This window comes from Musca vetustissima, unplaced genomic scaffold (genome assembly GCF_032173495.1).
Source record: "Musca vetustissima isolate MV318-11 ecotype Yass unplaced genomic scaffold, APGP_CSIRO_Mvet_v1 utg14980, whole genome shotgun sequence".
NCBI lineage: Eukaryota > Metazoa > Arthropoda > Insecta > Diptera > Muscidae > Musca > Musca vetustissima.
Window position 1 is genome coordinate 300,233 of NW_026880833.1, and position 17,637 is coordinate 317,869.

Genomic DNA, 17,637 nt, shown 5'->3' on the forward strand with positions numbered 1-17,637 from the left:
CACCCTGCCCATAGTCCAGGCTTCGGGGACGACGTGGGTGGCTATCGACAAGTTGAGGACGTTGGTCAAGTACTCGACTCCTGGCTCGTCCAGCTGCTTCAGCATACACATGGATATTCCATCTGGGCCCAACGCTTTTGATGACTTCGCGTTACGGATGACACATGCAACATCACCCATTGTAAACTGTGGTGGTACCTCCTCGGCTGGAAGAGATCTTATACGACGAAGTACTCTTCTCTTCGCCTTGTCGCTCTCGGGATGCTCGACGAACTGTCGGTTAAAATGACTTGCGCACCTCTTCGGATCAGTCACAGTTTCGTCGTTAAATGTGACTGAGGTCCTATCATCCTTCTTACCAGGGTTCGAGAGCGACTTAACCGTTGCCCACAGTTTACTTACTCCGGTACCAATGTTGCAACTCTTCAGGTGCTCCAACCATTTATTCCGCTTGTGCTCCGCGACTAATCTGCTGACCTCCAACGTAAGTTCCCTGACCCTGGGATCTGTTGGGTTAGATCGACGGAGCTCATCACGCTCATTTGCCAGAACAACTGCTTCTGCTGGGAAATTGGGTCTCATCTCGGGTATGACCAGCAGGTATAAATCTAGCAGCTGCAGCAGTGATGATGCCTCGGAATTTCCTTTCTGCTACCCGTACATCAGAAGGAATGGAAAGTTCTCTGAAGCGCTGGTTGGTGAACTCTCTGAATCCTTGCCAGTTGGCCTTCCTATGGTTAAGGAAAGTGCGGCGTTCAGAAATGACGAAATCGGGCGGTCTGTTGGTGGAGACGATTATGGGGAGATGGTCTGATCCAAGAGAAATGACGGGCTGCCAGCTGACGTCATTTATCAGACCCGGTGACACAATGGTTATATCTGGCGAACTGTGACACTCTCCCCTTATTCTGGTGGGGGCATCCTCATTTACCGTGCAGAACGTGGAGCTATCAATTTGCTCTGCCAGCACTGTTCCCCTCTGGTCATTACCTAGGACGGAATGCCACAACTCGTAATGGGCATTGAAGTCCCCTAGCACCAGACGGTTATTGCCCTCCAATAGAAAACTAATGTTGGGCGAATAACGCGGTTCACAGCTATTAATCGGCGGTATATACACGTTAAGCACCTCTACCTCGGCAGTACCACATTTAACTGCTACCCCCATACATTCCATGTATGGGTCACTAGAGTCAAGCTCAAGCGAGATAGGCCTGTATTGAACAGAGTGGTGCATAAGGAATGCTAGGCCTCCACCTCCACTTCTGGTGCGATCCTTCCTCAGAACGTTGTAACCATCACAACGCTGTAGGCTACAATTTTCATTGAGCTTGGTTTCCTGCACCGCCGCGACCAAAATATTCTTCCGATTCATGAAATCCACTATCTCATCTATTTTTCCTCGAAGACCGTTGCAATTAAATTGCAGAAACGATGCACTATCAGGGGTGGGAACAGCAACGTGCGGTGTTAAGTGCTGCATACTTGGTTGCTGTTCGAGAGACTGCGGTGGAGTTCCGTACTCCGACGAAGAAGACGACGACGTAGACGAAGACTCACTGGGGATTGCGCTGTCGCAGCACGAGGCAACGTAATCCCTATCGCTGTAGTCTCGCAACCGGGCCAACCCGGAACAATTCCTGAAGTGCACCCACTCCCTGCACCCATTACATCTCACCGACACTGACCTGTGGTGAATGATGTTCTGGCAAACCGAACAGAACCACGGTCCGGGGTTTTGTTCGATCCCGGCACGGACCAAAAGAATCCGGAGCAAGCATTCCGGGATATGTTGCTCCCAAAACAGAAAAACAATACAAACATATATAACTGGGTTGGCAGCCGCTGGCCGAAATAAATCGGGTCAATCCGGTGTCGCAGAACCCGCTGCCGTGGGATTGAAGCATCCGTTGTTCTCTTTCTCCATTGTGAACTTTATATTGTTGTTGTAGCTGTTTAAAATAGCCAAGATATCTGTTATTGCATCTTCCCCCAGTATCACAAAAAGATCGTCAACATATTTGGTTACTAGTGTTTGTAGATTATCCTGAGGATGCGAAATATTGAACGCGAAAAATAAAAAAGAAACTAGACCTCAAGCTCGAACAAATATATTGTTTTATTAATATTTATATTTTTGTGTATGTGGAAAAAAAAAAGTAAAGGGATACTTAAAATAAAAAGATATATAGTTTTTTAGACCATTACTGGGCAGTAAGGAATTTTTTTTCACATGTCAAATCCATTGATGTATTAAGCATTAGTTAGAAAAATAAATCGTTAATGTTTTTATATATAAGAAAGTACAAAATATAACATAAAAATAAAATTAGTGTTATGTGACATATAGGGAATAGACAAAAACACTTGAAGCCTTAATGTGATCGCCTACGTAAAGAAAAAATCGCTTGAATTCTGCAATAACATCGTCGGTGACAATCGCTTTCTTACATAAACTAATAAAGTTCACGGGAAGAGTTGTACCATAATCACAAATCGAATATTGTTGTTGTTGTTGTAGCAGTTTATATGAATTGTATGATTTCTGTTATGTTTCCTCCAGTTCTGTCTCCAGATTCAGAAATGCAGCTACCTCTACTGGCTGTAACCACAGATCTTCCGGAGTGAGGTGAGTAGGTTTGGCTGGGCAATTGAACAAGTGCAGTGTGATATGAGGGCCTGTACCACATGCTCGGCAGATATCCTGCACCTCGTCATCAATCCGTGCCCAATACGAATTGTGCCGACTGCACCATCCAGAACGTAACTGAGCCAAAACTACTCTGGTTTGTCTGGGCAGCTGACGTTCTTCAGCTGCTATGGGTGGGGGGTGAGCTCTGAGAACGGCATTCACTTTGTAACCGTTCAGCGCTGCGGCTACTGCATCTGTATGAATGCCATTCAGACCTGCTCGATAGGCAACTTGATCTAGAGCCTCCCTTTTGTATCGTTGGACCTCTCTCTCTAGATCATGCAGATCCTTCTTGACACGCCTGGGTGGAGGAGTCCTATCCACCATATGATGGTTGGGATGATCGTCCCTGAAACACCCGAGCAGGTACTGCAGCGAAAGCATATTGCTATACTGACGTACGGGAAGGATCTTCGTCTCCTCATGAAGATGGTCCACTGGTGTCATGAGGAGGCACCCTGTCGCTGTCCTCAGGGCGTCATTCTGACAGGTCTGAATATTTCTCCATAGCGTATCACTGGAATTCGCAGACCACACTGGAACCGCATAGCTAGCCACAGACCGACCTATCGCTTTGTAAGAGGTCAACAAGGTTTCCTTATCTGCGCCCCAAGTGCTGCCGGCAAGCGACTTGAGGACCTTGTTCCTACCTTTCAGCTTATCGCAGATAGCTGTGGTTTGCGCGGACGATTTGAACATGCTGTCGAATGTGACCCCGAGTATTTTGGGGTAGTTGGTGGTCGGAATTGTATGCCCCTCGACCTGCACATTCAACGGCATTCTCATCTCCGCAGTCCATGTGGTGAATAGTGTGGCTGACGACTTCGAGGCGGATATTTTCATATTCCTCGCTTTGAAAAAGGCTGCCAAATCGATGAGATAGGCGTTCAACCTCACACATATGTCTTCAACAATGGGACCCGACGCCATAATCGTACAATCATCTGTATACGTAACGATTTCAATGCCGTCCGGAGGGCGTGGAATACCGGAAAGGTAGAGGTTAAACAGTTCCGGAGAAATCACTCCACCCTGGGGAACTCCCTGTTTAACTCTACGGGGTTTGGACTTCTTGTTCCGGAACTCCACGTACGACTGGCGTCCACACATATAGTTGATTATCCAACGTTTCAAACTCGGCCGGAGGGAAGTGTTCTCTATGTCCTCAAACAGCGTGGCATGGTTGACAGTATCAAAGGCTTTTGATAGGTCAAGCGCTACCAACACTGTTCTATCACACGGCCGGTTCTGGTTAAGTCCTCTACTTATATGCGTGGAAATGGCGTGCAACGCTGTTGTTGTACTGTGTTGCTTACGGAATCCATGTTGATGATCCGACCGTTGGAACGCCCGAATCCAAAAATTCCAACGACATTCAAAAGGGTATATGTCTAATCAATCTCAAAATGTTTTCTTACCTTCCAAGAGAAAAAAGTGAAATTTTTGTAACTAACTTCCTTTAAAAAGGGAATTTACAATAACAATTGTATTGCACCGTTACATTTAATTTGTAGTAGTATCTTTTTCGTTACTTTACTTCAATATAAAAGCGATAGTTTACTGTTATTCTCTTAGGGAAATTAGACAAAAATAAACAGGCTTAGTTTATTCTTGAATTGCGGTGAGATCGGTTCTAGTGCTACATAAGTTTAAATTAAAGTAAATAATTTTTTTGAGTTTTATTTTTTATGCCTTTTTAGGGCGAAGGATCGAAGGATCTCTGGCTTTCCTTTTCATTGCAACTCCGATCATGTAGCTCATCTCGAAAGAAAAATTAATAAAAAAGTAAATAATTTTTATTTTCCTAGGAAAAAATAATATTTTTTACTTATTCTGTGTTGTTTTGTTCGACCTTTTGATGATTATATAAATAAAGCAATATATCTGTTCGAGCTTGAGGTCTAATTTCTTTTTTATTTTTCACGTTCAATACTTCGTAATAGATTTACATTGCATCCTCAGGATAATCTACAAACATTGTTGACATTGATTATACAGAATGAAGTGACAAAATCGCTTAAATTATTTGTAAGCGATTTTCTCACTTCATTCTGTATAATTAAGTTTAAGTGTCAAGTTTACTTAAAACTATGATAGACTTCACTATCGTCGTCGGATGTAAATATTGCACTGATTTTATTTTAGCTAAAAATTAATTCTCTTTGTTGTTGGTAGATTGTTTATGTGTAGCATTCCAATGTAAGTCGTCTATTGTAATTTTTTTTCTGTTTGAAGTATTTGTACTTTATCAATGTTTGGTCTATGATTGTTGTTCTTACAGTGTTCTGCAAGTGCTGTTTTTGTGTATTACTCTGATTCCTTAACTTAATGTCAGATTTATGAGCTGATAATCTGGTTTTCGATTTATTTTTTGTGGTTCGAACATACACATTTCTTCATCGTTTCCATCACATTCTATTTTATAGATAACATTGTGTTTTTCCAATTTTTGTATCTTGCTTCTCGTGTTGAAAAAAAAACGTTTTTAGAGTATTTTATTTGATTTGTAAAACCTTTCCTTCTCAGTTCGTGGCTGTTTCCTTCGTAGTGTCTGATTATTTAGTATTCTGTTGATTACGCTGGCTGGAAAATTGTTATTCGATAGAATTTCTCTAATTTTAAATTCGTTGGTTTCGTGGAACTTTTCATCGCTTATTTTTAAAAATCTGTTTGGTAAGTTGTTGACCGTGTTCATTATTATCTGTTTTGGGTGTTTAGAAAAGAAGTTTATGATCCTCCCCGATGCCGTGGGTTTTTGGTACCAGTCTAGTTCCAATTTACCCTTATTTTGATACACCACCGTGTCCAAATACGGTAAGCATCTGTTCTCTTTCTCCATTGTAAACTTTATATTGTTGTTGTAGCTGTTTAAAATAGTCAAGATATCTGTTATTGCATCTTCCCCCAGTATCACAAAAAGATCGTCAACATATTTGGTTACTAGTGTTTGTAGATTATCCTGAGGATGCGAAATATTGAACGCGAAAAATAAAAAAGAAACTAGACCTCAAGCTCGAACAAATATATTGTTTTATTAATATTTATATTTTGTGTATGTGGAAAAAGTAAAGGGATACTTAAAATAAAAAGATATATAGTTTTTTAGACCATTACTGGGCAGTAAGGAATTTTTTTTCACATGTCAAATCCATTGTTGTATTAAGCATTTGTTAGAAAAATAAATCGTTAATGTTTTTATAGATAAGAAAGTACAAAATATAACATAAAAATAAAATTAGTGTTATGTGACATATAGGGAATAGACAAAAACACTTGAAGCCTTAATGTGATCGCCTACGTAAAGAAAAAAATCACTTGAATTCTGCAATAACATCGTCGGTGACAATCGCTTTCTTACATAAACTAATAAAGTTCACGGGAAGAGTTGTACCATAATCACAAATCGAATATTGTTGTTGTTGTAGCAGTTTATATGAATTGTATGTTTTCTGTTATGTTTCCTCCAGTTCTGTCTCCAGATTCAGAAATGCAGCTACCTCTACTGGCTGTAACCACAGATCTTCCGGAGTGAGGTGAGTAGGTTTGGCTGGGTAATTGAACAAGTGCAGTGTGGTATGAGGGCCTGTACCACATGCTGGGCAGATATCCTGCACCTGGTCATCAATCCGTGACCAATACGAATTGAGCCGACTGCACCATCCAGAACGTAACTGAGCCAAAACTACTCTGGTTTGTCTGGGCAGCTGACGTTCTTCAGCTGCTATGGGTGGGGGGTGAGCTCTGAGGACGGCATTCACTTTGTAACCGTTCAGCGCTGCGGCTACTGCATCTGTATGAATGCCATTCAGACCTGCTCGATAGGCAACTTGATCTAGAGCCTCCCTTTTGTATCTTTGGACCTCTCTCTCTCTGGATCATGCAGATCCTTCCTGACACGCCTGGGTGGGGGAGTCCTATCCACCATATGATGGTTGAAATGATCGTCCCTGAAACACCCGAGCAGGTACTGCAGCGAAAGCATATTGCTATGCTGACGTACGGGAAGGATCTTCGTCTCCTCATGAAGATGGTCCACTGGTGTCATGAGGAGGCACCCTGTCGCTGTCCTCAGGGCGGCATTCTGACAGGTCTGAATATTTCTCCATTGCGTATCACTGGAATTCGCAGACCACACTGGAACCGCATAGCTAGCCACAGACCGACCTATCGCTTTGTAAGAGGTCAACAAGGTTTCCTTATCTGCGCCCAAAGTGCTGCCGGCAAGCGACTTGAGGACCTTGTTCCTACCTTTCAGCTTATCGCAGATAGCTGTGGTTTGCGCGGACGATTTGAACATGCTGTCGAATGTGACCCCGAGTATTTTGGGGTAGTTGGTGGTCGGAATTGTATGCCGCTCGATCTGCACATTCAACGGCATTCTCATCTCCGCAGTCCATGTGGTGAATAGTGTGGCTGATGACTTCGAGGCGGATATTTTCATATTCCTCGCTTTGAAAAAGGCTGCCAAATCGATGAGATAGGCGTTCAACCTCACACATCCTCACACGTCCGGAGGGCGTGGAATACCGGAAAGGTAGAGGTTAAACAGTTCCGGAGAAATCACTCCACCCTGGGGAACTCCCTGTTTAACTCTACGGGGTTTGGACTTCTTGTTCCGGAACTCCACGTACGACTGGCGTCCACACATATAGTTGATTATCCAACGTTTCAAACTCGGCCGGAGGGAAGTGTTCTCTATGTCCTCAAACAGCGTGGCATGGTTGACAGTATCAAAGGCTTTTGATAGGTCAAGCGCTACCAACACTGTTCTATCGCACGGCCGGTTCTGGTTAAGTCCTCTACTTATATGCGTGGAAATGGCGTGCAACGCTGTTGTTGTACTGTGTTGCTTACGGAATCCATGTTGATGATCCGCAACTTGATAGCTTTCTCTAATGCTGGGGAGGAGTAAAGCCTCAAGAGTCTTCGCTACTGGCGACAAAAGTGATATCGGCCTGTACGATTCACCTTTGCTGGCATCCTTGCCCGGCTTCAGTAGCGGGACCACCCTGCCCATAGTCCAGGCTTCGGGGACGACGTGGGTGGCTATCGACAAGTTAAGGACGTTGGTCAAGTACTCGACTCCTGGCTCGTCCAGCTGCTTCAGCATACACATGGATATTCCATCTGGGCCCAACGCTTTTGATGACTTCGCGTTACGGATGACACATGCAACATCACCCATCGTAAACTGTGGTGGTACCTCCTCGGCTGGAAGAGATCTTATACGACGAAGTACTCTTCTCTTCGCCCTGTCGCTCTCGGGATGCTCGACGAACTGTCGATTAAAATGGCTTGCGCATCTCTTCGGATCAGTCACAGTTTCGTCGTTAAATGTGACTGAGGTCCTATCATCCTTCTTACCAGGATTCGAGAGCGACTTAACCGTTGCCCACAGTTTACTTACTCCGGTACCAATGTTGCAACTCTTCAGGTGCTCCAACCATTTATTCCGCTTGTGCTCCGCGACTAATCTGCTGACCTCCAACGTAAGTTCCCTGACCCTGGGATCTGCTGGGTTAGATCGACGGAGCTCATCACGCTCATTTGCCAGACCAACTGCTTCTGCTGGGAAATTGGGTCTCATCTCGGGTATTCGACCAGCAGGTATAAATCTAGCAGCTTCAGCAGTGATGATGCCTCGGAATTTCCTTTCTGCTACCCGTACATCAGAAGGAATGGAAAGTTCTCTGAAGCGCTGGTTGGTGAACTCTCTGAATCCTCCTGCTAGGCCTCCACCTCCACTTCTGGTGCGATCCTTCCTCAGAACGTTGTAACCATCACAACGCTGTAGGCTACAATTTTCATTGAGCTTGGTTTCCTGCACCGTCGCGACCAAAATAATCTTCCGATTCATGAAATCCACTATCTCTTCTATTTTTCCTCGAAGACCGTTGCAATTAAATTGCAGAAACGATGCACTATCAGGGGTGGGAACAGCAACGTGCGGTGTTAAGTGCTGCATACTTGGGTGCTGTTCGGGAGACTGCGGTGGAGTTCCGTACTCCGACGAAGAAGACGACGACATAGACGAAGACTCACTGGGGATCGTGCTGTCGCAGCACGAGGCAACGTAATCCCTATCGCTGTAATCTCGCAACCGGGCCAACCCGGGACAATTCCTGAAGTGCACCCACTCCCTGCACCCATTACATCTCACCGGCACTGACCTGTGGTGAATGATGTTCTGGCAAACCGAACAGAACCACGGTCCGGGGTTTTGTTCGATCCCGGCACGGACCAAAAGAATCCGGAGCAAGCATTCCGGGATATGTTGCTCCCAAAACAGAAAAACAATACAAACATATATAACTGGGTTGGCAGCCGCTGGCCGAAATAAATCGGGTCAATCCGGTATCGTAGAACCCGCTGCCGTGGGATCGATCGAATATTGTTATTCAGTTTAATGAAGACTATGATATAAACAATTATTATAATTTGATCTATATGGAAACCTATTATAAATTCGTATTCTTTCTTTTAAATAAACAATATTTTTGGAATACAGTCGAGTACGCTTATAACGAACACCGGTTATAACAAACTTTCTGGTCATGAAGCGAACTTTCTTTATAACAAACTAGTTATTGGGTCCAAAATTTCAAATTTTATTTATTTTGAATCGTTTAAAACGAACTTGTTACAAATATACATGATACTTAACGATGACAATCTGCACAAAATGTAATTTTGTATCCTAACACTGCAACCTTTGCAAAAAATGTCAGGTTCGTCAAAGAAAAAGAGAAGCAGCTTAAATATTGCCAAGAAGAACACAAAAACTGTCTATTTCGGAACTGAATATATTTTTTCCAGTTTGTCCTAGGGTATTCCTTACATTGGATATAACGAACTTCTTCTATTACAAACTAATTTGCCTGGTCCCTACTTGTTCGCTATAACAGTACTTTACTGTACATCCTAATTTTTTCTAAAGTCACTTTATCTGACTCTGTTCAGCCTCTAAGAAAATTATGAACAAACAGGAAAACATTCAATTATTACTGGATTTTAACCGTGCTAAATCTTTGCCAATTTAGAGAATTCCAGTACTTCAAACTAGGCTCTAAGTAAGCATTCTTTGGAAAAGTTGCAACTGTCACTTGTCAGATGATATAAGAAAACAAATTACCTGGAAAATTTTTGGAGAAATGGTTTATCCTGCAAAATAATAATGCGGTAAATATAGACTTATCCAACTACTATTTCCCAATTTTCCCTTTCCCTACGTATGTATAAACAAATAGCTTTTATCCATATTAAATTACCATAATATATACGAAAAACACGAATACAATTACAATTTTTGCTTGTAATTTTCTAAAAAAATGAGTATTCTGTGAAATAAAAATCATATTTTCTATAAATTAAAGTGATTGCTACTACTTACTTAAATGAATAAAAATGTGAAACAGGTTTTGGGGCAGAATTTATAGTACTCGACGCTAATGGCAAACTGGTTGGAACTTGATTCGGTGCTGTAGAAGACTGAATTTGACTTGCATCCTTAATATCATGTGACGAAGTGCTTGAATCATGTAAAGTTGCAGATGTTGGTTTTGTTATTAAATCCAAGGCAGGATCTTTTCTGTTAATGTCAATGTTATTAGGTGACTGCTGTGCTGGACAAGACACAGAGAGTGACTGATGAATGGCACTTCCTGATATACTATTTTTATTGGACTGCTGTTCAATTGGTGGTTGTCCCAAGAACTGCTGCTGTTGATAAAATTGATAAACACCATATCCACTTAGAGATGATGTGACTGCAGTTTGAATATTAGAGGAACAACCAGCTCCCGAAGATAAAATAATTTCAGGAGATTTTTTTGCCATGTCAGATGTTTTTTGTGGAAGAGCTTTCTCAGGAATCTGATGTTCGTTTACAGGAGTAGAATCATCGGATATGTCACTGTAAGCGGGACTTTGGACCTCTTCGCGTGAAGGCATATTACACGTGCTGAACCCATCAACATCAAACTCACCAAGACCAGGAGACTTCCTAGGTTTTTTTTGTTTGGCAATAACAGGTGACTTGGAAGATGTGTTATTTTCCTTAGAATTAGTAGCAGATATTTCGTTACTAACACCCACTGTATCGTTCTTTTCTATTTGTTGTTGCACACTACAATTGTCTTTACACAAAGGATTTGACACAGGCCTCGACTTTCCCTGTTCAGCTGTAAACTCATCTTGCCGAGCTTGGCTTAAGGTGTCTTCGTTTTCTATAGACGCAATGTTTGGGGCACTGTCTGCAGAATCTGGCTGTCCGTATCGCAATACTCCTAAGTTTTCTGGAAATATAAACATTTTATTAAGAATGACAATGAAAATACACTTTTACATACAGTGAGCAGCAAAAGTCATGGTACCCCATACTAATCAAAAAATATTTAGTAATTCCTCAAAAAGTAATTCACAACATTTTAAATATATGTTTTTATTTCATGTATTCAATCCTATACTACAACAAATTAAAGTAATATTTATTTTTTTATTAAAACAAAATATAAAACAAAATAGACATAGTGCCAAGTGCATATTTTTGCACAGCATAAGTCTTGGTACCCCAGGAGAAAAATAATGAATTATTTAATATTACTAAATTTTTACAATTAAATTGACTTAACTAATATTTGGTAGGATACCCCTTAAGTTTTAAAACTTCATTCAATCGTTCGGGCATTGAGTATACAAGTTTTTTAGTGTTGTCGGACGATATTTTACCCCATTCTGTCAGAAGTATTTCTTTGAGTTGGGCCTTACTGGATATTGTATGATTTCGGATTCGTTTATCTAGATGATCTCATAGGTGCTCAATCGGATTTAAATCGGGGCTTTGTGGAGGTGTTATCAGCATGTTTGGTGTATTGTATACGATCCAATTCTTAACGCCAATAGTAGTGTGTTTTGGATCATTGTCCTTTTGGAAGTAATAATTATCACGAATGTTGAGATTTTCAGCACTTTGATTCAAATTTTGTTTCAAAATATTCATGTAAACTGTTTTATTCATTATTTCCTCAATGAATACCAAATTGCCAACACCAGTTGCTGACATGCATCCCCATACCATTACTCCAACCCCTCCGTGCTTTACTGTTGTCCGAGTATTTTTTGGATTGAGCTCTTCGCCTTTTTTCCGCCACACCAAAGAGCGTCCATCCGACCCAAATATGTTAAATTTCGATTCGTCCGAGAAAATAGCTTTTTCCCAGAACTCATTTGTCTTGTTTTTATAATCATTTGCAAAATCGACACGCTTCTTTCTGTTTGTTTTGTTAATAAGTGGTTTTTTGCGGGCAGTGCGAGCATTGAATCCACACTTCTTGATGCACCTACGTACCGTGTCTGCTGAAACTGCTTTCCCAAATGATTTTTTAAAATCTGCAGCGATTTTTGGAGAGCTGGTAAATGGATCCTTTTTTAAAATACATTCAATTTATCGTTCCTCTCTGATGTTGAGCTTCCTGGGACGGTCTGATCGCGGTTTATTTTTAATTATATTTCCTTTTTTGTATCGATTAACTACTTTTTGGACTGCTTATTTGGTTCTGTTTATCATTTTACCTACTTCGGAATAGGATTTTCCCATTTCATGGTTATTAATTATTATTTTCGCTCTTCAATAGTTAGTTCTTTTCTAGGCATTTAAAAAATATTTTCTTTCACTTGTTGCACTGAGCAAATGCTTTTGGAAATGTGGAAAGTACCGTTATTGTTTTTAAAGAGTATTTGACAAAACTCTAAATAGCTGCCAACTATTTTACTAAACGATTTTATCCCATAAATGATGTGTAATATTGTTTTAAATTAAATTTTAATTAATTACATTAAATTTTAAATTTAATTGTTTTAAATTTTGTAAATTATTTTTTGAGTAATTACTGAATATTTTTGTACATTGTTTAAATGTTTAACATTCTAAATTTAAATTATAAAATTAATGTGTGGTGCTTTAATAGTACGAAAACATTTAACATAAGTACATTTAGAATACGAATTATAGAGTAACTTCGGGTAATGTGGACTATGCGTCTAATGTGGGCCACACCCCATATCTAAGAAAATGCTTGAAATATTTCAATGCCGCCGTGATAAATGTGTTCCTTATTAGTAAAAAACAAACATGAAACTTGGTTTTAAATAATAATTGCAATGTTGAAAATTTAGTAGTAGAAAATCTGATTGTAAAAGTGTAATTTTAACAGTTTTTAGCACAATAGTCGAACGTTTTTGCAAAATAGTCGAACTCTTTGTTTTTCTCGAATATAATGGGGTTATGCGGTTTTCTTGTTTCTTTAACAAAAATATACGTTTACCTGTAATTGCAATCAGTGATTTTAAATTTTTATTCATTTTTGAAGCCGATAATTATTTTTAAATAAAAATATTCAATGTCGGGTAATGTGGACCACTATAAAAAAGTGGGACCTTTTCATGAGGACGATTTCGAAACATGTGCGCATTTAATATGCGATGAGGTATTCTATCCCCTGAAAACTCCATATGCCAAATTAAAGGTGCCGCGGTTGGATAATGAAGCAATGACTTTCAAAATACCACAAATGGGACCGTACTCTTAAATGAGGACTATTCCGAAACATGAACCCATATATTTTTGCATTTATTGTTACCCAAGAGTGCAATAAATTGAAATTTATCACAACCTGCCTTTAACTTACTGATCCTCATTACCCACATATACTGGTCCACATTACCCGCCAAGTTATTTTTATTCGCAGTATAGTTTTTTGAAATATAATGCAATTACATTTTTATGGACAAATATATATATATAATGTTTGACCTGGAATATATTTAGCCAACAAATCTACTATGTTGTGAAAACAATTGGTTTTTATTTTTTACCGTTGTTACGCTCACAATATCAAAAAAAGAAAATGGTCCACATTAACCCAAGTTACTCTATCCAGTCTTGAACTTCGGTTTTGGGGTTGCTATTAGTGTGTGATGATGAGCTTTGTAGGAGGTGGTATAATACCAAAAATTACAATATAATACTAAATCTCTCCATTAATTTGTAGTCCTTATAAGGATTTTTGATTGATTAATAAACAAATAAAATAATAATAAATCTAGTGAGTGAACGAATAGAATCTTACGAATAGATCTGAACTCTTAAAATTTAGTATAGGAAAAATAATGGATTTGGAACTTTAATTTGTACTTATTCCTAGTGATAAATTTAAAGTTATTATAAAAAATTATCTTTCAGCCTGTTTATGTATTGCGAAAGAAAGGTTTATTTCGCTTTCAATGCGAAAGAAAATTAATTTTGGTTTTTTTTTTAAACTTTTTACAGGCAAAAGAAGTTGAACGAAATTTCAAGCGCTTTCACACAACACAATCTCTAAACAAAATAAATTTTTTGGAACATGTTTTATAGGTATCGTTTGGATTTTTTATTAATGTTTTTGGAAATTAAATTGTACAAAATTCTTACTAATATTGAAAATTTCCATTTGCTATTTATACCCTACACAACTATGTTGTCAGGGTATTATAGCTTTGTGCAGCCCCAAAAGTTTGTAACGCCGCGGAATATTGGTCCTAGACCCACCTTTAAGTATACAGATCGTCATATCTCGACTAGCTGAGTCGATCTAGACATGTGTGTCCGTCCGTCTGTCCATTATAATTTGTAAACACGATACAGGCCACAGTTATGGTCCAATCTTCACGAAATTTTGCATGTAGGATGGGTTCAGGCCAATGAAGACCCCTATTGTTTTGGAAAAGATCGGTTAATATTTAGGGGATGAAATGGACCAAATACTAAATTTTTGTCGGTTTTTCTGGTCGCTCCAGAGGCCGCAATTATGGCCCAAACACCGCGAATTTTTGCATGGAGAAGGGGATCGGGTCAGAGAATAAGCATGCATGTTTTGATAAAGATCGGTCAATCAAATGGACCCTGACTTTTGTGTGAAAAATGACAAAATTTGTATTCTATGGCATACATATTTACTCCTGGAGGATGTAGACCCCAGGAGTTGATAGCATATCCAAGAGGAGTGGTTGGCCTTTAAATTGATACCAAATATAGTGATGTATCTACTCAGATGTGGGAGTTACAGTCAAATATTTACAGGTGCTTACGTATTCAGATATTATTCAGTAACCCATTACCACATTAGAGGGAGAAATGTCGCGCTGATGGCTTTGAAATTTTTCATGAAGTTCCAGTTATGATCAAGAACAACGCCTACAATTTTCGGTGATGATCAGATTAAAATTTTGGGATGAAATGGACCGAAAACTTAATTTTTTGTGTGTTTTCGAGTCGAGTATAATCCGAAAATCACAACACAACCCACCGTGAAGGTAATCTGGACAAGTAATTAGAAGGACTGTACTGAATATTCGAAAAAAGTAAGGTAGAGGTGTTGTTAACCTCTAATCGGACAAGAGGGGGCAAATATCACGAAATATTACTCAGACTCGGAATAAACATCCTCAGAAAGTTAGATTACGTGGTAGTTGTGTAGGGTATCGCATGGTCGGCCCCGTCCCAATATACTGCTCCGCTCACTGGTTTTTTTATATAAAAATAACAAACTGTGACTCAGCCTGACTATTTTGCCGGGTCAGCTAGTACTAAATATGTAAAATATAATAATACAGTACATGTGTAGTGTACAAAATAAATGTATGAATTATGTAACAACGTAGTCAGATGTATACTTACCACTTTGGTTGTGCTCAGAACCATCTTCACAAGAATGTTCTACTTTCGAAATCACATTTAAGTCAACATCGTTGTCAGAAACATTTACTGGCTGACAAGGAGAAGCCAATTCAGGGGTATTATTAGAAACATTAAGTACTTTTGGGCACTTAGATAGAGCAGGATCATTTTGTATAATGTCATCACTGACGGTAGATATTATTTCACTCTCGGCTTCGATAGCATTTTCCAAAAGGACCGACGGGGACGACTCGGTTTCTTGGTCGCTCGATTTTCTCTGCGACAATTTTGAGGGATCTGAAATGTTAAGTGTTGACGTTTGCGGTATTATTATTGACGATACATTTTCTACGACTTCAGAATCTGTTGGAGCTGATGCTATGCATACTGGGCTGGGAATAGGGGTTATGTTAGAATCGTCAATATCTGCCATGGAATCATCGTCGACCATTGAAATACTTCCGTGGGCATGCGATTGGTGATAACGTAAACCATTAGCATGCTTATACTTTTTGCTGCAATCCTGCTCAGGGCATTCCAATAATATAGGTGATATAGCACATGGCGTTGTATTCTTGCATTTTTTTGTATTTATTTGGACATTAAGACCAGTTACCGGGTTTATCAAACTTTGTGGTTGATTTGCTAATCCTCCTCCAGTAAGAGAAATTGGAATACCACTTGCATTCACCATTGGTGTAGCCAACGTTTCATTATCAGTATTTAAAGGTGATGCCGGCTCATCTTTTGATTTTCGCTTCTCTCCACGAGGTGGTAAAAATGCTGTTGGCGACGTGCTGGGTGTAGAGCCTCCATTGCCGGATGAAACAGAGGAACCTCCTCCGTTCTTTTCTGTAGAAGTTGAAGATCTTGAATTTCCACGGCCTCCCTTTGTACTACCATTTCGTAATTTGGAATGCACATGAGGATGTGAAAAATATATCTTTAAATAAAAGAAAATGAAAAATTTGATTAAAAACCTTGGAAGAATTTTTGTCTGGTTCGAGAAACTATAACTATTGTTGCTACAACTTTTTTATGTTTGTAGCAAATATGTAAATTGCAGATTTGAAAATACTATGTTCCCTGTAACCATAATTTTCAAAATCAGATCCATTTCATTTTCTCATCCATTTCAAGAACATGGATGGGAAGCGTATAATATCGACTTTGTCCAGTAATAGTTTGTGTACGACAGTGACAAAGGGTTTACTAAAATCTGTATAGACTGCATCAGTTTGAAGTTTATTTGTATAGCCGTTATGAATATAATTTGTCAGCTCTAAAATATTTATTTATGTTGATCTTCCAATTATAAAGCCATATTGATAAGGAGATACTATAGAGGCAATTAAAAAAGCTTTGGTATATCAATTAATTTCGTACCTCTGTATTTTTCAATGTTACATCTACTACCAGATTTATGAAAGGGAATTATAGAACTACATTTCCAAAATTGAGGAAAATATCCTAATGATAACGAAACATTGAATATATGAGTAAGGGGTAAATAACCTAGGGGAGTTGCCAATCTCCCACTAGGCGCGTCTTCCCGGGTGGCGGATGGGAAGGGGGTCTCCATGATGTGCAGAGAGAAACTGACCTAGGTCTCCTAGATCAACTTTTCTCTGTACCTTGTGGAAACCCTGGGGATCTTCGGATCCCGTGGACCAAAATGGTTCGGGGTAGTGCCCTTAAATAAATCAACTACGATGGGAAAACGAAGTAAAAAGAATAAAGTTACGGTGCAGGGAGTTAATAACCCAGTACCGGCGGCAATCGTTGATGAGGTCACAAGCCACGTGTCGTCGAGATCAAGCGATTGTGATCCGGCTGTTCTAGGTGTGGATGCCTTGGCACCTACAGCCGTACCTGCTACAAGTGCATCAACTCCAAAACAAAACATTGACGAACCGACAATTCTTTTGGCTAACGATAATGTCAAGACTGATGAAAATCAGTCCTTGACTGACAGGACTGCAGTTCTAGGAGGGGACGACCTACACGGGACTCTACGCGCTATCCGCGATAGTCTAGAGGAACAAAGTAAGGAACTCTTCGACCAGTACCGGAAGAGCAATGTGGGGACACGCTTCCGGAGGAACTGCTATTAAATTTTACCCTAACTGATGATGAGCTGGACACCACAGTGATCCCAGCCAAGTCTACACAGGGGGGTGGCCATAGCAGCAACGAAGGAAATGTGGACCCTATTGTCCAACCGACCTCCAGT

General features: G+C 39.9%; 1 protein-coding gene across 1 annotated transcript in view; it reads right to left on the reverse strand.

Moving 5' to 3' along the window:
• Positions 1-16,986, reverse strand: part of LOC133326697 (uncharacterized) — a 93,002-nt gene extending 76,016 nt beyond the window's left edge. Inside the window, exons 1-3 of the mRNA XM_061535316.1 lie at positions 16,933-16,986; positions 15,405-16,347; positions 10,083-10,986 (exon numbers count right to left, since the gene is read on the reverse strand). Coding sequence (XP_061391300.1) covers positions 10,083-10,986; positions 15,405-16,347; positions 16,933-16,986 — 1,901 coding nt within the window. The remainder of the gene's footprint in view (positions 1-10,082; positions 10,987-15,404; positions 16,348-16,932) is intronic.
• Between the last annotated feature and the right edge of the window lie 651 nt (positions 16,987-17,637).